The 21,262-nt window shown below is 67.1% G+C and overlaps 1 protein-coding gene across 1 annotated transcript; it reads left to right on the top strand.

Annotated features, from left to right (window-relative positions):
- The first annotated feature begins 874 nt into the window (after positions 1–874).
- FGFR1 (fibroblast growth factor receptor 1) lies at positions 875–19,517 on the top strand. The gene is made up of 17 exons (XM_026064459.1): positions 875–965; positions 10,379–10,642; positions 11,775–11,858; positions 12,064–12,239; positions 12,607–12,730; positions 13,158–13,348; positions 14,432–14,576; positions 15,869–16,086; positions 16,609–16,754; positions 16,841–16,962; positions 17,060–17,170; positions 17,259–17,449; positions 17,604–17,726; positions 17,937–18,007; positions 18,441–18,578; positions 19,138–19,243; positions 19,341–19,517. The coding sequence occupies exons 1-17, from the start codon at positions 875–877 to the stop codon at positions 19,515–19,517; spliced, it is 2,478 nt and encodes an 825-aa protein (XP_025920244.1).
- Positions 19,518–21,262: the final 1,745 nt, after the last annotated feature.

The following is a 21,262-nucleotide window of genomic DNA, read 5'->3' as shown; positions in this document are numbered from 1 at the left end:
GGAAGAGACACCGGCAGATGCTTGCAAACGTCGCGCCTCCAGGCATGCGCACGCAGGGGAGAAGCAGCCTGATTTTCAGAGCGGGGCAGAAGCAGCTCTCCTGTCCCACGACATTTTTCAAGGTTTTAAGATTCCCCCTATTTTGCATCTGAGAAAAGTTAAAGAAAACTAAAACATTTCTGGGATCTGCCACACCATGGAAGTGCAGCTTGGGTCAAGTGGGATGTTTTGCTTTAAAAATTTTGCAGCATTTTCATCTTTATTAGAATTCCCCTTTTTTAGCACAAACTAAGTGTAGAAAGAGGAAGACAGGAGAGCAGACCCCCCCCCTGATTTTTTGAACGGCTTTTGAAAATTTCTCCCACCCGTCTCGGGAGTTTCGCTTAACTTGATTCCGCTTGGCCAGCAGCCTTCGCCCTGAGCACATCAGCGTTTTCTGCAGAAAAGCGCAGCCCTGCCAATCCCAGCGCTGGGCTGCCGAGCCCGACGCCTCCGAGGGCGCGGGGGGGGACGGGGACGTGTCTCGCTTCACGGCTTGACGTGCAAAGCGCGCTGCCCGGAATCGCGAGCAGATCCTGCCGGTGGTGCTGCCTTTGGTCGCCACGGATCAGCACGCGCAGGGCTGGCGCGCTCGTCCGTTTGCAAAAGTGCTGCGGATCGCGCATCGCCCTGCACGGGGGCCGGGGCCGCCGGGGGGCGGGGGGGTGGCGCGGGGGCGGCCAGACCCTGCCCTGACTCTCCTTTCCCCGCCAGCAGGTCGGAGGGGCTGGCGGCCCGGAGCAGCCCGCAGCGCCCCGGCCGGCCGGCGAGCCCGGGGCCCCCATGGGGCGGGAGCTGCGGAGCCCAGTCGCCGAGCAGTAGCCGCGGAGGTGGGATGTTGACCTGGAGGTGCCTCATCCTTTGGGCTGTGCTGGTCGCAGCCACGCTGTCGGCGGCCAGGCCGGCCCCCACCCTGCCCGAGCAAGGTAAGCGACCGCCGCCGCCGTGCAGGAGCCGTGCCGTGCACCGGGCTGTGCCGCGCCGTGCCGAGCCCCTGCACCGCTCCGGGCACCGGCGACGGCGGAGCCTGGGGTGGGCGGCTGCTGGGACAGGAGGCACCTCCGTCCCGACCCTCTTTCTCCGCATTTCTCCTTGGGGCTGGGGACGGGGCGTTTGGTGTCGCCTGCGTCTTGCAAGCGGAGCGGCGGTGCCGCATCCGGCGCGCTCGGCGGGGAGCGGGCGCGCGGGCACGTCCGTTTGCAGGAGCGCCTGGCGTCCCGCGGCCGCTGCCTGGGGCTGGCGGGAACACGGTGAGTATTCGCTGCTGAAAGCGATGCAGACGGGCTCCAAAACCGTGAGCGCGCGTCCCACATCACCTGTGGGCATTGTAAATCGGGGGAAAATTGCGACAAAACCCAGCGTCCTGGGTTTGGAGAAGGGAACAAACCACCCTCTTGTTTGCCTTGGAAGGAGATGGCGCGGGTCCCTTTGGCCCGCTCCCCCGGTGCCGGACCTGGGCTATGAGGAGCACCCGCGCAGCGCGGGAATCCCGGGATCGGGGCGCCGGGCGCCAGCGCGATGCCTGCGCCTGGGCTCCCTGTGCATCCCGCGCGTCGGCTCCCCTCCAAGCGGCTCCTCCGGCCCCGGGACACCGGCGGTGACTCACACAGCTCCGGCCCTGCGGCATCGAGCCGCTGCCGGGCGTTTGCCTGAGGCCGGGCGGCCGCAGCCCCCAAACGAGGGCATCGCGCTTGTTTTAATCGCTGTTTCTGCCTGGAGGCCTTGCGAGGGGGTGACTTTGGGTCGGGCCCTTCCTCCGAACGCGCCGGCTGCTGGGGCGCGTTCAAAGCCTCGGCCTCCCCCTCGGCGAGGCGGAGAATAAGCAGAGCCGTCACTGCTGCCTGTTGGTTTTAATTACCCGGGAATGTCTGTTCGGAGGAGCGCTTCTCTGCTTAAGGCTCGCTCCCTCCTCCCCCAAACCCCCCGATACCGCGTGACGGGCGTCTGCCGAGGCTGTGGCCCTGCCCAGGCTCCGGGATCTGGGATCTGGGATAAGCAGCGCTGCACCGCACGCCCAGGGCTGGCACGGGTGGAGACGGAGCAGGAGCAGCGGCGGCGGGAGCGGGTGTGGACGCCCCGGCCCAGGCACCGGGGGAGCGGAGCCGGTCGGCTCACGCGGCTGGGATCCCGCACTGATGGCCGGGAAATCCAGCGGAGGCGTGCCACCCGGGCGGTGCTCCAGGCGGAGCGGTCCGGATGCGGCGCGTGCGATGGCTGCAGCCGTGCCCTGCCTCCCTGGAGCGGTCCGGCGGAGCATCCCGCACGGCCAAGCTCCTCCAAGATCTTCCCGTGGGCGTGCTAGCTCCCTGCTTTCATAAATAATGCGGTTGACACAGCTAAACGTGTTTTCCTCAGGAGATTGCTTCTCCCGGAGGAGGTTCCCGGCAGGGCTTGGAGCACGGTTGCTTCCCGGGAGCGGCGCGGGTGAAGCGGGCTCCTGCGCCGCAGCAGCCAGCCCGGAGGCCGCGGGCAGGTCGGGGCTCCGGGGCTGTGCCGGAGCTCGCCGGGATGGAGGGGATGCCGTGATTCGCCTTAACCCAGCTTCGGCACGAGGAAGCATCCGGGTGTCGGTGCCAGGCGCTGGCGTGGGCAGAGGAGGGCCGACGCCGCGAGCAGGGAGCTGGGCCCGCGCCAGCCTCCTGCCAGGCTGGCAGCGCCGCGGGAAGCTTTTCCCGGCAGCTCTCCCCAGGCTGCCGGCTTAGCGCCGCCGCGGGAGCCCCGCTGGGCAGGGACAGGCCCTGGCGCGCCGGCCCCGGCGCCCCTGCGGGAACAAAATGTTCCCAGCGCGGCGCCTGCAGCCGGGCGGGATGGAGAGAGCCCGTCCCCGGCCGTGCCGAGGCGCTGTGCCGCGGCCGCTCACCTGCGGATCGCCGGCGGCGGGTGATGCCACTGCATCCCCCCTGGGGGCTTTGGGGACCCCACGGCAGGAATGCGTCCCCACCAGGACTCCGGGGGCTTTGGGGACACTGCAGCAGGACCATGTCCTTGCTGGGGACCCCAGAGCAGGACCACGTCCCCGTGGGAACCCCGAGGGCTTTGGGGACACCATGGCAGGACCGCGTCCTTGCTGGGGACCCCAAGGGCTTTGGGGACACTGCAGCAGGACCGCGTCCTTGCTGGGGACACCGAGGGCTTTGGGGACACTGCAGCAGGACCGCGTCCTTGCTGGGGACCCCAGAGCAGGACCACGTCCCCATGGGAACCCCGAGGGCTTTGGGGACACCATGGCAGGACCGCGTCCTTGCTGGGGACCCCAAGGGCTTTGGGGACACCGCAGCAGGACCGCGTCCTTGCTGGGGACTCCGGGGGCTTTGGGGACACCGCAGCAGGACCACATCCTTGCTGGGGACTCCGGGGGCTTTGGGGACACCGCAGCAGGACCACATCCTTGCTGGGACCCTGGGGGCTTTGGGGACACCGCAGCAGGACCATGTCCTTGCTGGGGACCCCAGAGTGGGACCACGTCCCCGTGGGAACCCTGGGGGCTTTGGGGACACCGCAGCAGGACCGCATCCTTGCGGAGACCCTGGGGACCGTGGCAGGACCTCGTGCTGCCGCCCGGGCACCGCGGCGGTGTTTCCCGAGCCCCGTCAGCACGGTCCGGAGGGCGGTGGCAGTGGCGGCGGCGGCGCCGCGCAGGTCCCCCTCCGCGGCAGAGGCAGCAGCTTTGCAGACTTTGTTCTCCGCATTTATGGGGTTTCAGTTTACTCCTGGTTCTGAGGCAGCTAAGCCCCCGTCTCGGGAGCGGGTAATCGGCGGCGCTGGCGCTGGCGCGGGGCGGGCGGCCCTGCCTTCGCTGCACGGGAGGGTTTCAAGTCGCCGGCCCGCCTCCTCCTCGTGGCATGGGAGGGGGCCGGAGACGCCGCCTTTGTCAGCGCCCTGCTCCTGCTATTGAAAAATCTGCAGCAAATAAAAGATTAATGGGCGCTTACTGGATTTTATAGTTACCTAAATTTGGAGGTGGTAAAAAAATCTAGTTAAGGGGAAAAGCCAAGGAATTTCGCCGAGCAGCCTGCCGTCGCGCTGCCTCACAAAGGCAGCCTTTGTCTGCGGGGTCGGCAGAAACCTGCAGAAAACCGCGGAGGGGATTTTCCCCTCGCTCCTGCTCCGCTCTGGTCCTCTCCCGGCGCCGGGGCATTTCCACGGCCGCGCTCTGCCCCGCCGCTGCGCTCGGGGCCCCGAGCAGCCGGGCAGGTTTCGGGGGGAGCCGGGCGTGCGGCCGCGGGGCCGAGGACGGGGGCCGCCCCGCTTCCCGCTGCAGCCGCCGGCCCAGCCGGCAGCAGGCTCGGCCCCCCCCCGGCCCCATCCGCGGGGCCGGCGCTCCGGGGGAGCCGGCTCTGCTGGGCTTGGTCTCCCGGGGGGCTTCCCCGTTGCGGAACAGCCCAACTTCCAGAGTCACGTGCGCGCTCAGCCCGGGCCAGCTCGGAGCAAGGAGCCGGCCCCCCTCCTCCTCCTCCTCCTCCTCCTGCTCATCTCCCCCCCGCGCCAGCCCAGTTTGCAGGCAGGATCGCGCGGGGCCGATGGGAGCGTTGCACATAAACCTACTCGCTGCAACGCGCCCCCATCGACGGGAACGATGCCGGGGGGCTGTTTTGGCGCGGCGCTCGCCTGGGACGTGCTGGTACCTGGGCGCCCGCCAGGGTCCCCTCCCGGTGGCGGCGGTGGYGGCGGCACCTTGCCGCGGTGCCCCCGTGCCTGCCGCTGGCCCCCTCCCGCCGGGCGCGGGGCGCGGGATCCCGGTGGCAGCTGGGGCACCGCTTCTGCGGCGCTCGGCCTCTCCCCCCCCCCCGGTTCCCCAGGGAGCCGGGATCAGGTTTAGCGCAACTGGCTGCTCGCTGGAGGCGGCAGAGAGGAGGTGCCCGGCCGAGCCGGGAAGCCGCCTGCGCTTTTGCTGCCGGTGGCGGCAGCCCAGGACGTTCCCGGAGCGCTGCGGGGCCAGTGGCCCCCCCGCACCTCCGAGCCCTCCGCTCCCGGCACGGCGCAGGGAGAGCCTGGCCCCAGGAGCATCCCAGCTCTCTGTGCTCAGCATCGCTCCGTCCTCATTCCCYGCCTGCCACCTTCCCACTCGGATGCTGTCACTCCAGCCCTTAATTGAGGGGGGGGGGGGGAAGAAATATGAGTCTTTGGGAAAAGCAGCAGCAGCRTTGCGCCGTGGTAGCGCCGGTCCCAGCCCGGCCCCGAGCCCTCCCGGAGCCGGGACCTGCAGGGCTCACAGCTGCCCATGCTCCGCTGGGAACYGGGCGCAGCATCGGAGCCGCCGTCCCCCAGGGCTCCTCTCTGCTGCGGAGGTCTGAGCAAGGCCGGGGCTGATGCCGAGGGTCCCAGGGGAACGGCACGGATTTATTCCAACAGCTTTGCTAACTACCAGCCCACCCGGTAATTAAATGCTGCTTCATTTCATGCGCAGCCTCGGCAAAGCAGGAGGCCCCGGAGGAGCCCGTAAACTCCCTCTCCCCGGCAGAGACGCGTCCCCCGAGGGGAAGGCACGAGCCGTGGGTATTCCGTGCGGCCGCCCTCCTCCGGCCCCGGCCGCGGCCCGCTTTGGCCGGGGCTGAGCCCGGCCCTGGGAAGGCGCAGGCTGCACCTGGGCCGCTTTTCCCGGGCGGAGCGGGGACGCCGCCTGCCTTGCACACCCGCTTGCTCCCGCACGCGCCGCCCGGCTCTCCCTGTGCTGCGTGCCCGGTGCCTGGCTCGGCCCGGCCCGGCCTTTCCCAGCCGGAGCGCGCCGGGAAGCAGGGTGACAGCCGGCAGAGCTGCCGCGGGGATGCCGGCGTGGTGCAGGGAGCCAGCGGTGCCCTCGGCGCAGCTCAGCGGAGGGCGGGCGAGGAGCCGGCGCGGGCCGTGCAGCAGCACTCCGGCGGGATGCTCCGGTGGCGGGATGCTGCAGCGGTGGGATGCTGCGGCGGTGGGATGCTGCGGCGGCGGGATGCTGCAGCGGCGGGATGCGGCCCCGTCATGGAGGCATCACCCCAGCACGCCCGCAGGCAGCCGAGGGGGAAAGCAGGGAGAGAAACTTTTTAAATAAGAAAGAAGCCAATCCCCACATGCCGGTAAGCGCTTCCTGTTGGGATTAGCAGAGCTGTTGGGCATGTGTGCGCTTTTTCTTCAGGAAATACCTTCGGTGAGCGCCGGCGGGGTTGCCAGGGCGACCGGCGCGAGGACCCGCTGCTCCCAGCCATTCAGGCTTTATTGTTCCCTGCGCCGCTTTGTTGGCTGCTTTATTGCAATCACTCTGGCAAACACAGCAGTTTGCACTGTTTTGTTAGGGCTGAATGCAGAATTTCTCCATTCTGATGGCTGGGTCTGGCGTGGGGCCATTTGCATGCAAAATCCTTAAAAAAAAAAAAAAAAAGTGGGAGGGGGGGAAGAGGGGCTGTATTGAGAGCCCGGCTGAATGCGCAGGGGTAAAGGTTAATCTGTGCTGCTGGTCTCCCTAAACGCGGCTCCCCGCGTGTCTCCGAGCGGCCAGGCCTCGCCGAGCCGGTGACAGTTATATGAACCGGGTGACACTCACCATCTGGCTCGCGCTTGCCAGACTGAACTCCGTTTTCGGTTCCATTTCAAAGCTGGAATAAAGTAATAAAACCGCTGCAGGCTGCTCTGGCCGTTACGTCACGCACCTACTTCTCGGGCTGGTTTCAAAGGCGAGGCGCGCTCCCGCAGGGCTGCCGCTGCCCCCGTCTCGCCGGCCGGCGGCTTTTCCCGCGGGCTGTGACGCTCCTGCCTGCCGCGGCGCGGGGCCGGCGCTCCATGCGGGCTCCACGCCGGCGGCTCACGTCGCGCCCCGGCCTGACTCTAACTTGGAAAGGGAAGAGCGGACACGTTAGCTGTGCCGGATCCATGTCTTGCTGGCTGCTCTAGGCATGTGCAATAACCTCCGAACTGGCGAGTTTGCTTTGAACACCCTCGGCATGGAAAACCAGGAGCGCTCGGCTAGGAGCAGCAGTGCCCGGCCATGCTGAGCCTGCCCCTTCCCAGAGCGGCTCTGGACTCCGGGGACCCAATTCCTCCGCTTCCTCGCGGCGCTGCCTGCAGTAGCTCCCGAGCCTGGAGGCTGCAGCAGGGAGCTGGGGACGGCGCGGGCAGCCGTTCCCCTGCTGTGCTCCCCGCAAACACCCTCAGACAACTTTTCCCGGCGCCCTGCTCCCTGGTTTCCCTGCATTCTGGCAGGGGAGAGGAATATCGCCCTCCCCAGGCTCTGGCAGGAAGGATGGGAGCCTGGTGCCACGCGGGGAGCGCTCCCCGTGACCGTCTCTGGAGCCCGCCGTGCACGGAGGAGAGGCACGGCGGTGACCCGGCGAGGGGCAGCCCGCGTCCCGCAGCAAGTCCGAGCCGGGAGCCCACTGCCCTGCCACCCCGCGTGCACCCGGAGCCAGCCCTCATGGCTGTGCTCAGGATGCATTTCCAAGGGGATTTTTGTGCAAGGGAAGAGATGGTCGCAGCCCGCCACAGCCGCATTTCCAAGGGGATTTTTGTGCAAGGGAAGAGACGGTCGCAGCCCGCCGCAGCTGCATTTCCAAGGGGATTTTCGTGCAAGGGAAGAGACGGTCGCAGCCTGCCGCAGCTGCATTTCCAAGGGGATTTTCGTGCAAGGGAAGAGGAGGTTGCAGCCCACCGCAGCCCTGCCAGCCTGGCCCAGCCCTGGACAAGCCCCCGCACCAGCGGCTGCTCCCGCCCGGAGCGGTGAGCGAACCTGGACATGCTCATTAGCCTGTGAATTCATTTCCAGGCCGTTCCCACCATGCCGCGTTTTCCGCCTGATCCCTGAGTGCCGGAGATGTGCTGTGGGTTACCCAAGGGCAGGCTCCTGCCTTGCCCTCCGCCTCCCGGCGCTCGCCGCCCCAGCTCCCCGCGCGCCCATCCGGCACCACAGCTTTCCTTGCCGCTTTTCCAGGGGGTTTTATGGGCAGGAACCTGTGCTAGAGCAAAATCAGGAAGGAGGCGGCTCCTGGGCCGGCGGGATTTCTTTCTGGCCAGCACCAAYGCGGGTGGCAGCCCGTGCCGGTGCAGCTCCAAAGCTTTCTGCAGGTTGTGCTGTTCCGTAAGAAGCAGCGTCGCGGGCGATGGCCAGAGCTTCGCCCTTGCCGTGCCTGCGGCAGATGGCAGCGCAGAGCCGAGCACAGAGCCGGGAGATAAGGGCTGATAGGGCTCCGACCGCGCTCTCGCCGCTCCCCGCCGGTTTGGGTTTTGCGGCCGTGTTTATCGCTCGCTGACCTTGCTGCGTTTGGGAAGGGAATCCGGGAGCAGGGAGGGGAGGACACGGCGTTATTGAGCCCGGCGGTGTTTAGGAACGCGGACAGACAGACGGACGGACGTGTGCTGGGAGGTGCCTGGCGCTGATCAGCTGAAACACATCAGGGCTGGTCAAAGTCCCTGTGCTGGGAGGCTCTAAGAGAGGAAAACGGGAAAGCARACTTGGAAAAGCAGGATTCTTCCCCCCGCTTCCCAAGGACTCCTGTCGGTTTTAATCTTCCATATTAAAATGCTCTGTCACCATCTTGCTGATAGAAGTGAGGCTCCGGCTTTGGTCTTCTAGYGACGGAGGGGAGTGTTGAGTCCTTCCCCGACAAGCTGTTTTCATTTAAGTCTTAAGCAAAAGGAAAAAGAAAAACTCTTGAGCTGTTCTTAGATGTTTTTCCCCCGGAGCTTCTCATATGTACGAGAGAAAGAGAAGTGGCCAAAAACCAAAGTACAGATCCCGRTTTGGTAAGCTGGAGTTTCTGAAAAGTTGATCTGTCGTTTTTGGCAATATGAAGCCGTTAGCGGTATTCTGGTGCGGGGAGGAAGAGCGGCACCTCCTCGGCCGGGGTGCGGACACGAGCGCGGCGACTGCTGCTGCCCCTTCCACAAAGTTTTCGGACGCTGCAGGAGTTTGCAATTGGTTGCTCTTCTGCAGCTCGCCGGGCTCCTTGCCGGGGTGCCCGAGCCCGCGGAGGGCCGTGGCGCGGCTCGCGCGGAGGCGGCACYGGCAGGCTCTCCTCCTGCCGAGCTTCCCGGCCTTTCCGGGCCGGCGCACAGAGCACCCCTGCGTGCATCAGCTGGAGTCTGAACRTTCCCAGACGGCCCCTGTCGGAGTCCCTGCGCCGGGCGCGTGAGGATTTTGCAGCCCCTGCTCTACCCCCCCGCTAGCGCCGCGTGCCTGGACCACGGAGGCTGCGGCTTGGTGCCGGGCTCGTGTCCCCCCTCTTGCACCACCCGTCAGGCCCGGTTCGCTCGAGTCCTCGTGGGCACCTCGGGACACGGCACGGGGAGCAGCGCCGCACCGCACCGCACCATCGCAAGGAGCCTCGGCGCCGGCACGAGCTCTTCCCTGGGGCAGGAAACAGGAAAAGATCGGCTGAAACCTGGATGCTTCCCCCCCCCGTCGGCACCGGGCGCCCTCCAAAGCCAGGACCCGGCGAGCAGCTCGTGCCCCACGGCTGATGGGCAGAAGACGGCCCGGGAGGACGGAGTCGCTCTCACTGACCAGCAGCCGGGGGGGAGATCAAGGAGCCCCGGGGTGGAGAGAAAGGACCTTTGTGCTGCGAACACAAGTGCTGCCCCGGCGAGCAGCTGCGGCCCCCTCCCGACATAGCGGGGAGCGCGGCGGCGGCCAGCTGGCACCCGCCGCGCGGGAAGCTCCCCGCGCCGACCTTTCCCAGCACCTCGCTCTCGCACGAGCGGCCGACGACGACGCTTCGGTCCCGCCGCAGCCACCCGCCCCGGCCCTGGCCCGAAAGCGCGCCGGTGGGGTGCAGGCACCCGGCTGGGGGTGGCGGGGCGCTCGGCCCCGCACGGACCGTCTTCGGGAGCCACCAGGCAGCAGCGCTGCCTGCGCCACCGCCTGCCGCCCGTCTCCCCCTTCCTCCCCCAAATCCACTTCTCTTTTTTTAAAAAAAAAAGCTTTGCCAAAGTCCATTCCTCCTCTGAGCAGCTGGGCCAAGCAGTGCTTAGGCAAAGGCCAAAGGGCGCATGACTAGTTTATAACTCCCTGGCTAACGACCGCGGCGGCGAAGCGCTTAATCCTGCCGCCGCTGCTTGCGAGCTCCGCACGCTGCTCCATGCGCTGCTCCGTGCGCTGCCCCGGCTGCGCCGCTCCGCTTCCCCRGCTGACGGCGGCTGCAGCGCCGCCCGGCCGGGCTCCGCTCCGCTGCCTTCCTGTGCTGCGCGGCCGCGAAGAGCCCATCCCGGGCCCCGGCATCCCGGCGTCCCAGCGTCCCGGCGCTGAGTCCCAGCAGCGCATGTTGCCTCATTAACAGCCCCGCGCTGCTGCCGCCGCCGCCGCCACTCGCAGCATGGTTTCCTGCGGCCTCTATTTCTCTTCTCCTTTCTCTCTCTTTCTCTCTCCTAACTCTTCCAGTTCTGCCCAAAGCGCAAATCGAAGTGGAGTCCTATTCAGCCCACCCTGGCGACCTCCTCCAGCTGCGCTGCCGGCTGAGAGATGACGTCCAGAGCATCAACTGGGTGCGAGACGGGGTCCAGCTGGCGGAGAACAACCGGACGCGCATTACCGGGGAGGAGGTAGAGGTCAGGGACGCGGTGCCCGAGGACTCGGGGCTCTATGCCTGCATGACCAACAGCCCCTCGGGAAGCGAGACCACCTACTTCTCCGTGAACGTCTCAGGTTCGTAGCGGTCCTGGGCACACAGGGAAGGGGCAGCCCCGGCGCCAGGCTGCGGAGCAGGAAGCAGAAACCCTCTGCATGCGTGTGCGCACGTTTGCATGCTCGTCGGCACGCGTACCGGCCACGTGCAGATTTGTGCTGCGGCGGCGCGGTGAGTTCGGGTGCTCGCGGAGCATCCCCGGCCAGCGGGCACGGCTGCGCTCGCGCTTGGGGCGCGCGTCCTGGGGGCTCGCCGGCTCCCGCGCAGGAGGCATCCGCGGAGCGCCGTAGCCTTGCTCGCTGCGACGTAGGGCRAAGCAGCTGGACGGCACGCAGGGAYGGCACGCGGGGACGGCACGCGGGGACGGCACGCGGGGCGCATCGCCTCTGCCCTTGCAGAAGGGCAAGCAGCCGCTGCGGTCTCCCGCCGGCCCCGCGCCACGGGGCGGGAGGGAGGTGCCCCGTCCGGCAAATCCGTACGATGCCTTCGACTGCAGGCCATCACCGTGATGGCACGTGCGCGGCAGCTGCCGGGCGATCCGCACCGGGCCGGCGGAGGCTGCCGGCCTGCCCGCAAGAGGCGGCGGGTGCTGGGCTGGAGCCCGGGCTCRCCTCGGCGTTTACAAAGCACGGTGCTAAAAAAGCAAACGCTCAGTGCTGGGAGGTGTCGGCTGAGGCCCGGGGACGTTTCTGTGCCGGCAGCATCAGCTGTCGCGGAGGGACTGGTGCCCCCAGGCAGCGGCGTGCAAACGCGGCTTGCAGCACCGTCTTCCTGAGACCGCAGGCAGCCCGAGGCGGGGGCCCCCTGCCCGCCGCCCCCGAGCACRGCTCTCGGCGCCGCGCCAGCACGCGCACGGATAGCGCTTCTCCGGGGTCGTGCCGCYGAGGCGCAGCGGGAAAGGGAGCCGCGAGCAGGCGGAGGGCGGACGGCACGGCGCCCACGCGTCCCGCTAGCTCCCCGAGGCGCCGTGCCGTGCTGCAGAGCCTGCTCGCTCCGGGTGGCCGTGGCTGTGGCCATGGCCGTGGCATGCCGCATGGAGCCGGGAGCGGGGCCGGCGKCAGCAGAGGCGCCGGCGCTCCCAGGTCCCCAGCCCGATGAAGGGGAAGGGGTCCCTGCCGCAGACGTTAAGCCGCGCCATCCCTTCTCCCGCAGACGCGCTCCCCTCTGCGGAGGATGATGACGACGAAGATGACTCCTCCTCGGAGGAGAAGGAGGCGGATAACACCAAGCCGAACCGTACGTGAGCGACGGGTTCGCCCTCTCTGCTGCCCCAGCCCTCCCTCCCCTCCGCCGCGGCCTTTGGGGTGGGGGCGAGCGGGAGCCGCGCGCTTMCAGGCCGTATCCTGCCCCTTCCCTGCCGGAGCCGCGCACGGGAGCTCGCGGGGAGGCTGGTGCCTCTCCTGTGCCCCCCCGACTGAGCCCCTCCACTCCGGCTCCCCAGAGGCCGTGGCTCCCTACTGGACCTATCCCGAGAAGATGGAGAAGAAGCTCCACGCCGTCCCCGCGGCCAAAACGGTGAAGTTCAAGTGTCCGTCGGGCGGGACGCCCAACCCCACGCTGCGCTGGCTGAAGAACGGCAAGGAGTTCAAGCCCGACCACCGCATCGGGGGCTACAAGGTACCGGGCGCTGCGCAGCCGCCGGCGGCTCGGTCCCTCTTTGCGAGCCCCTCGCAGGGAGCCGGCGTGGGGGCTCGCGAGGACGAGGAGGTGGAGGAGGAGGAGGAGGAGGAGGAAGGGGCTCTGCAGCCCAAGAGGCACCGAGACGCCTGCTCGCCCAAGGGCCCCTCCGGCTTTCCTCTTGCCAAACAGCCCCACGGCGGTGACCTGCTTCTGGGTCACGGTTGCACCAGCCTCGGCCCTTGGGGAGGGGGAAGGAGGACGGAAGCAGCCCACCGTTCCCATCTCCTGCCTAATCCCGCTGCCAGCGTGGGGAGGGTCCTGGCGGAGCGGAGCGGGGGTTTAGGGGCTCTGCCATCACCCCCAGGTCCGCTACGCGACCTGGAGCATCATCATGGACTCGGTGGTGCCCTCCGACAAGGGCAACTACACCTGCATCGTGGAGAACAAGTACGGGAGCATCAACCACACCTACCAGCTGGACGTCGTGGGTGAGGAGCCGGGGGCGCGCGGGGGGGCGGCTCCCGAAACCCCTCCGTCCCGGGGTCCGCGCGGAGGCTGGCCCCGGGCCGCGGCCGGGATTGCTAATTGCAGGGGAAATAATTCCGCGGGCCAGACAGAAACTTCTTCTAATCGCCTTATTAGCCATAATTCCCAGCTGGGGAGGCTGGTCTGAGCAGTTCCACATGTGGAGCTGCTCTAAATGCCAGCAAATGAACCATTAAAAATGTGATTTAATTTGATTACACTGAGCAAACTGAAGGGAACAGGCAGCGAGGGGGACAAAGGGGCAGCTCAGCRCCGGCGCGGCCCCGTCGTCCCACCTCCGAGCCCCGCCGGGCCGGGCTCATCCCGGGAAGGGCCGGCTCACGCCGGGAAGCGGAGGGTTTGTAAGCCGCCCCGCGTCTGCCGTCGCAGAGCGCTCCCCGCACCGGCCCATCCTGCAAGCCGGCCTCCCGGCCAACAAGACGGTGGCGCTGGGCAGCAACGTGGAGTTTGTGTGCAAGGTGTACAGCGACCCCCAGCCCCACATCCAGTGGCTGAAGCACATCGAGGTGAACGGCAGCAAGATCGGCCCCGACAACCTGCCCTACGTGCAGATCCTGAAGGTAAAAGCCCCCCCGCGGGACCCTCTCCCCCCCCCCGGTCCGCGTCCCCGCCGGCGCCGGACGGACGGGGCGTCGCGGCGGTGGCGGCGGCAGTGGGAGCCTCTCCGCTGCACCAAGGGATGATGCTCCACGGGGCGAGCCGCGGATATTCCCGCGGAGGCACCGAAGGCTGCCGGGGTTTGGGGCGGGCTGGCCCATCCCGGCATCGGCGGCGCCGCCGCTCCGGGCGCTCGCGATTGCCGACCGCGTCAATGTGACTCCTGTGTTGTTGGTTTGTTCTAGCACTCGGGGATTAATAGCTCTGATGCGGAGGTGCTGACCCTGTATAATGTGACAGAGGCCGAGAGCGGGGAGTATGTTTGTAAGGTTTCCAATTATATTGGCGAGGCCAACCAGTCTGCGTGGCTCACGGTCACCAGACCGCTGGCGAAAGGTAATCGGAAGAACGCCCAGTGGGATGTTTCCTTGGACAGCCAGTCCCCAGCGGTGCAAACAAAAACTCTGGGCTCTCTCGTTTCTGCTGTATTTCTGGTGCAAAAAGCCATGGAAAAATCCTCAGCGTGGCCGGCTGGGTTTCGTGTCCCGTCCTCCCACCCCGCCCCGGTGTTTCTCCCGTCGCTCCCCGCTGCGCTGCGCAGACGTGGTGGGACGGGTGCACCCGGCCGGCCCCCGCCTCGCACCCGGCCCCGTGCACCCACCGGCACATGGCCGGGGATGACGCGGGGCCGTGCGCCCCCCCAGCCCCGTCCACGCCCCTCCTGTCTCCGTCCTCGTGCGTCCTCGTGTCCCGAAACCAAGCCGGCTGGGTCTTCCTGAGGTCCATTTTTCCATGCCGCCCATTGCCAGCATGTTCAGATGGGCAGGAAACTCAGTCTGGTGAAGGGTTGTTGAGCAGCGTCTCCGTAGGTCCGCCTGGATGAGTGGTCATCCTGAGGGTCTCTTTAGCAGGTCTGCAGTGGTCTCTGTCTGCTACCCGGGGGTCTGGCACATGAGACTCTGCTCCTCCCTCCTCTCCTCTGGCCTGCTTCCCAGAAGATCTCATGTCGTTTGCTTGTCCGTTTTTGCTTCCATTTTTCCTTCTAGACGGCTGGAGTTAACACAACAGACAAAGAAATGGAAGTCCTTCACTTAAGGAATGTCTCATTTGAGGATGCTGGGGAGTATACATGTTTGGCGGGTAATTCTATTGGGATCTCCCATCACTCTGCATGGTTGACAGTGCTCGAAGGTATATACTCCTTTTCCTGTCCCTTTCCTCCCTCACTTCCGTGTTCGATGGCGTATGCATTGCGGTCCGGGAGAGAGCGCTTCCCAGCCCGTGCTGCCCCCGGCAGTGCTCGGGGTCCCCCTGCCCTGAAGACTAATGAGGGCCTCGCGTGCGGCAGCGAGCGCCCAGGGTGCAGGTCCCGCTAGCGGGACTAACTGCGGCGCTGGTTCCTCCAGCCGGAGAGGGAGAAAGCAGGCGTCCTCCCGCCGGGCGCACGGCCCCCTCCAGCTCCCCCGGCGGGCTCAGCCGCGCGCTCTCTCCCTGGCCCCGGCAATGCATACCTGGGTGCATTTAACAGGGGCTGCTCTGCTCGGACGGGGCGCTCCCACTCCCCTGGGCAAGGCCGGCGTTTCCTCCCTGCCCCACGCGCTCGCTCTCTCGCCGTGCTACGACGCATCCGAGGCAGCGAACGCGAGCAAAGAGCAGTTTGGAGAAGGGGCCGGCGCAGCTGCCGGTCCGGCTGCACCGCTGCGCGCCCCGTTTGGGGCAGGAGGAGCCGGCCGGGCCCCGCGGGACGGGACGGCACCCGCGTCGCGTGTCGCTTCTGGTGTGCTGCCTGGGCGCGTTGATGCTGCTCCCCGGCCATCAACGCCGCCCTGAGCGAAGCCCGATAACAGCAGCCGCGGAAAGTTTTTGGGGCGCTGCGTGGTGTTTGCTTTCCAGCCAAAAACTTTCCCGTTATCAGGCGCAGCTTTGTCGGCCGGGTGCGCGCGGAGGCGGCGCCCGCGCAAAGCTTGGGCTCCCTCTCGCACCTCTCTGAGACTCTGCTCTTCTGGGGGGTCGGGGTGGGGGTCCTGCAACGCCGGGCAGGCGTGCGGCGGCGGCGGATCCTGCGCTGCCGTGCCGACCGTGCCGTGCGGCTGCAGCTGCTCCGCTCCGCACTGCACCGCGCCGCTGCCTCCTCCGCCGCGGGCCGGCCGGCTCGCAGCCCCGCCGCCGGAGACGCTCCCGGCCGCCCTGCCCCGAGCTCCCTGCCGGCGCACCGCTGCTGCCCGCGCTCGCGCGGCTCCCGGCGCGCTCACGGTAACTCCGCCGGCCCCGGAGGTTTGCAGCTCTGCGCGCGGGCAGAGCACGGCCCCGGGGAGGGGGCCGCGGGGGGGGCCCGGCCGTGCCCCGCGGGCAGGCGAGCGTGGGCGAGCGGAGGGCGGAGGGGACACCCGGTGCCTCCGGCTCGGCGGCGCTTGCCGCCCTGCCCCTCGCTCCCGGCCCCGGCGGCGCCGCGCCGCGCTAACGCCCCGTGCACGCCGCCCCAGCTATTGAAGACGCTCCTGCCATGATGACGTCCCCCCTCTACCTGGAGATCATCATTTACTGCACGGGGGCCTTCCTCATCTCCTGCATGGTGGTGACCGTCATCATCTACAAGATGAAGAGCACCACCAAGAAGACCGACTTCAACAGCCAGCTGGCCGTGCACAAGCTGGCCAAGAGCATCCCGCTGCGCAGACAGGTAACAGAAAGTAGAGAGGGGGTTTGTTTGCACCTACTGCCCCTCCGCACGCACGTGCCCCTTCCCCGGGGGGCAGCGGCCGGCACGGGGCAGTTTGCTGGGTTAGGGTGGACCGGGGGGACCCCAGGGCCACCCCGGGCGTCTCCGTGCTCAGCAGGGGTAACGGGGGGGCTGGAAGGATTTACGGCGACTTAATGCTGGAGCAGAAGAGTGTATTTTACCCGGCAAGGAGACGGGAGGACTCCCAGGCTGCACATTTTGTGATACCAGCAGGCGGGAAATGAATTAAGGATAATCCAGCCCCGCTCCATCTGGGAAGCGGGGCCGCCGGAGGCGCAGGCTGCGGACGGAGCGTTCCTCCTCCGCGCCGGAGAGCGGCGCTGGGGGCTCCCCTGATCCGGGGGTCCCGTGCCGCCGGCAGTCCCGCGGCAGGGGGCCGGGGGGGGGGAAGCATCCCGCGGGCGTCTCCGCCGCGGCGCCCGTCTGCCGCGGCCCCGCGCGCCGCCCGAAGGTAACCCACGGCCCCCCGCCTCCCCGCCGCAGGTGTCGGCCGACTCCAGCTCCTCCATGAACTCGGGGGTGATGCTGGTCCGGCCCTCGCGGCTCTCCTCCAGCGGCACCCCCATGCTGGCCGGCGTCTCCGAGTACGAGCTGCCCGAGGACCCGCGCTGGGAGCTGCCGCGGGACAGGTGAGCTCCCCCCCCCCAACCACCGTCCCCGGGGGCGCGCGGCCCCGCCGGCCCCCGGCCTCACCGCGGCGTCTCCTCCCCGCCAGGCTGATCCTGGGCAAGCCGCTGGGAGAAGGCTGCTTCGGGCAGGTGGTGCTGGCGGAAGCCATCGGCCTCGACAAGGACAAGCCCAACCGCGTGACCAAAGTGGCGGTGAAGATGCTCAAGCGTGAGTGGCGGCGAGCACCCGGGGCCGGGCGTTCGTGGCGGGCACGTGCCCCCCTCCGGCAGCCCGGTGACCGCCGYGCCTTTCCCCCTTGCTTTAGCCGACGCCACGGAGAAGGACTTGTCCGACCTCATCTCCGAGATGGAGATGATGAAGATGATCGGCAAGCACAAGAACATCATCAACCTGCTGGGAGCCTGCACGCAGGACGGTGAGGGCTGGCGAGCGGGGAAGGGGCGTCCTCGCCGCGGGGCCGCCGCGGCCGGCGCTCATCCGCGCTCCCGCTCCCTCTCCCGCAGGCCCGCTCTACGTGATAGTGGAGTACGCCTCCAAGGGCAACCTGCGGGAGTACCTGCAAGCCCGGCGGCCGCCCGGCATGGAGTACTGCTACAACCCCAGCCGCGTCCCCGAGGAGCAGCTCTCCTTCAAGGACCTGGTGTCCTGCGCCTACCAGGTGGCCCGCGGCATGGAGTACCTGGCCTCCAAGAAGGTGAGCGGCTGCGGCCGGCCGGGCTGAGCTTCGGGGCGGGAGCTCGCGCGGACCCTTTTCTCCCTCGCGCGTTCGGGAATCGGCCGGGCGCCTTGGGGGACGCCGCGGGATGGCAAGGCGGGAGCCGGCTCACGGCCCCCCGCGCTCTGCCCAGTGCATCCACAGGGACCTGGCGGCCAGGAACGTCCTGGTGACCGAAGACAACGTGATGAAGATCGCTGACTTCGGCCTCGCCCGCGACATCCACCACATAGATTACTACAAGAAGACGACTAACGTGAGTGCCGCGGCCGGGCGGCGGCGGCGGACGAGGGCTTTCGCGGGAGGAAGCACGAGGGCAGCGCGTGGAGACCGGTGGTCTCCGAGCGTGGGGACGCCCTGACCCGGGCTGGAAATGCCACGAGCGCGCAGGAGTCCTCGTTACCCCCTCCCGGGTGACACGCTCCTTTTTGGCGCTGAGCCGACGTGGGGCTTTCTTGCACCCCAGGGCCGCTTGCCGGTGAAGTGGATGGCTCCAGAGGCCTTGTTCGACCGAATATACACTCATCAGAGCGACGTGTGAGTACCCGGCCGCAGCGTGCGCGCTCCTCGCGTGACTTTGCATCTCAAGCGCTAGGCTGCATCGGGGTCCCGCTGCGGGTGGGAGACGGCGAGCCGAAATCGCTGCCACGAGGGGAAGTTCTTGCTCTCTGCTCTCCTGGGCAGCGGCTGCCTTGCAGCCGGGCACCGTGCTGCGAGCTCAGCGACGTGCCTTCGACACCGCTGCCCGCTGCAAAAGGCCGGCGGGGTCGTGCTAGCGCCGCGAGAAGCTGCATTCGGCATCGGGCAAACCTGCAGCCTCCTGCCCAAGAGGCGAGAGGAGGGAGCCGAGCTCCGCGGGGCTGCCGGAGCCCGGGGCTGGTGCACGCGGGGCGCCGGCCGCCCTGGCAGCCCGCTGCCGCGCAGCTTTCTGCAGCTCGCCAAGCGCCGGCCTCCGCTTGCTCCCGGGCAGGTGGTCCTTCGGCGTGCTGCTGTGGGAGATCTTCACGCTGGGCGGCTCGCCCTACCCCGGCGTGCCGGTCGAGGAGCTCTTCAAGCTGCTGAAGGAAGGCCACCGGATGGACAAGCCCAGCAACTGCACCAACGAGCTGTGAGTGTGGCTCCGGCGGCAGCGATGCCGCTCTCCTCGCCCTCCTCCCCGGCCCCGGGCTCCCGCGGCGGTGGCGGCCGAGCTGCAGCGCTGGTGCTGCCGGCGGCGAGGGGCCCGGCCGGCCCGGACCCTCCGGCCGAGAGCGGAGCCAGGTGCACACTTGGGAGCACGGCAGATGTTCAGAGTTATTTTCCCAACCGTTCCCAGCCCTGCAAAAATATCGGCTAAATCTGTTTGCAATAACCAACCTCTCCCTTCGTTGCTGCTCGGCGGAGTGAATCCCAGAATGACCCCGGAGCAGGGACTCGCTTAGCTTTTGGTTGCATCCCGCTCGCGAAGCAGCCCGGCGTCCTTCCCAGCTCGCGGGGCTGGGGGAGGCCTGTTGCTTCCCCGACGGGGATTAGCGCTAAATCCTGGAAACGACATCCTCGCCGGCTGGCTGCGCCCCAGCGYGGGGTGCAGGCTGCGGGGTGGGCGAGCGCGGCCGGCGGGGAGAGCCGGGATCCGCCCGGAGCGGCTCGCTCCCGGCCGGCGTCTCACCTCCCCTCTCCCTGCGCAGGTACATGATGATGCGGGATTGCTGGCACGCCGTGCCCTCGCAGAGACCCACGTTTAAGCAGCTGGTGGAAGACCTGGATAGGATCGTGGCCATGACCTCCAACCAGGTAGGAGAGCCGGCACGCGGGCCCCGGCGGGCGGCGCTGGGCGCGGGGGGGCCGCAGCCCCAGCCTGAGCGCCCGCGCGGGGGGCTTCTCCCTCCAGGAGTACCTGGATCTCTCCATGCCGCTGGATCAGTATTCCCCCGGTTTCCCGGACACCCGCAGCTCTACCTGCTCCTCGGGAGAGGACTCTGTTTTTTCCCACGACCCCCTCCCGGACGAGCCCTGTCTTCCCAAGTACCCGCCCCAGCACACCAACGGCGGGATGAAACGACACTGAGGCCGCCGCCGCCGCCGCTTCCGAGCGACCGACTGCAGACTCCGGGCGCCCGCGCGCCCCTGCGACGCCGGCTGCCGGCACCGCGCCGCCCGCGCTCGTGCTGAGCTAGTGCGTAAACGGTTTCAAGGACGCAACCGCAGCATCTCACCCAACCAGACCCACCTGCGTCCCACGCCAGCGTCTCCCGGCGCCTTAGCTGCGAACTCTCTGCAGCCCAGAGGCTTTGGTTTTGATTCCTTTCTTTTTTTTTTTTGAGCTCCCTGCCATAAAATCTGTGCGTGACTATTTCCACTTGGTTAAACCTAAATCCTCCTCTTTGGCCAGTGCCGTGCCAGAGCGCCGGCCACCTTTCCCGGAGGCAGCTTCGGGGAAAAGCGACGTCCCAGCGGGGCAGGCGGAGCTGGGCGCAGGCAACCACGCAATTTGCAGCGGCGACGGCTCGGTAAGCTAACGCCAGCCCCRCGCAGGGGATTTCGGTGGCAGCTCCGCGGCTGGCGAGGAGGCGCGAGCCGGGAAGCGTCTCCCGTGCGGATGGCGCCGGAGCTCCCCCGCCGTGGATCCTGCTGTGCGAGGTGGTCCACGGCTGGCGCCGAGAGCGCGCGAGTGCCAGGACTGATTTGCTTTGCTGACCAAACTCATGGTACCTTGGAAGTGGGAGATGCACCGTACACATCTGCTCAGCACTGGTAATAGAGGCAGCCAAATACACCAGTGCTAAAAACAAGAGTCTTGTGTACATAGCTAAAAATATGTATAAATATGAATATATATTTACATGTCTTTTTAAAAGGGTTGTTACCAGAGATATACCAGTTTGGTAGTAAGGTACTAGTGGCTGGTAGATATCAGTTGCTAAAAAAAAAAAAAGTTCATATATTTTGCTACTTTTGCTGTTTTTATTTTTTTAAATTATGTTCTAAACCTATTTCAGTTTAGGTCCCTCAATAAGAATTGCTGCTGCTGCTTCAGTTTTATATGGGGTTTTATTAAACAATAATAATAATGTGTTGATGCCTTTTGGGAATACGTTGTCATTATATAAATGGCCTTTCCCTTAACCTCCCTAAATCCCCGTGCGGGCTCTGGTGCTCGGGACCGAGGAGCCTCCGGCAATGCCCACGCTCGGGCACCGCCTGCGAGCTCCCGGTCACCATACCGGTGCATGGGCTCACGGCGGCAGGGCGCTAGGGAGCCGGTGCACCCCGCAGCACCAGAGTCGGCACTGCCCTGGGGAGAGGAGAGGAGAGCAGCCCCTTTCCCAGCCATAGCCATGAGGCTTTTGCTCTTTTTAGGAAAGAGCAGACAGCCCTGGTGCATGCGCGGGCATGTGCATGCATGTGCAGGTGTGCATGCATGTGCATGCCTGTGCAGGTCTGTGCAGGTGTGTGCATGCCTGTGCATGCATGTGCAGGTGTGTGCAGGTGTGTGCATGCATGTGCAGGTGTATGCATGCCTCTGCATGCTTGTGCAGGTGTGTGCATGCATGTGCAGGTGTGTGCATGCCTGTGCATGCCTGTGCATGCCTGTACCAGCATGTGCAGGCGTGTGCATGCCTGTGCATGCATGTGCCGGCGTGTGCAGGTCCCCTGCGCTGCCCTGGCTCTGCTCCCAGCGTGGAGCCGCCGTGGTGCCTGGCCCCGTGCAGCCCCGTTCCCCGGCCGTGCCCGCGAGTGCCTTAGGGCCGCCCGGCCCGGGGCCRCCCCGCCAAGGCAGGGAGGGAGCCTGGGCCCCGGCACGCTCACTGC

Source organism: Apteryx rowi, unplaced genomic scaffold, assembly GCF_003343035.1.
Source record: "Apteryx rowi isolate R43461 unplaced genomic scaffold, aptRow1 scaffold_217, whole genome shotgun sequence".
Classification (NCBI taxonomy): Eukaryota; Metazoa; Chordata; class Aves; order Apterygiformes; family Apterygidae; genus Apteryx; species Apteryx rowi.
The sequence above is the reverse complement of the archived record's forward strand: the minus strand, read 5'-3'. Positions and strand labels throughout refer to the sequence as shown.

Coding starts and splice junctions, on each gene's coding strand:
- FGFR1 (XM_026064459.1), top strand. CDS start 875: ATGTTGACCTGGAGGTGCCTCATCCTTTGGGCTGTGCTGGTCGCAGCC. Junction 16,963..17,059: donor GGCGGTGAAGATGCTCAAGC/GTGAGTGGCGGC, acceptor CCCTTGCTTTAG/CCGACGCCACGGAGAAGGAC. Junction 18,579..19,137: donor AGCAACTGCACCAACGAGCT/GTGAGTGTGGCT, acceptor CTCCCTGCGCAG/GTACATGATGATGCGGGATT.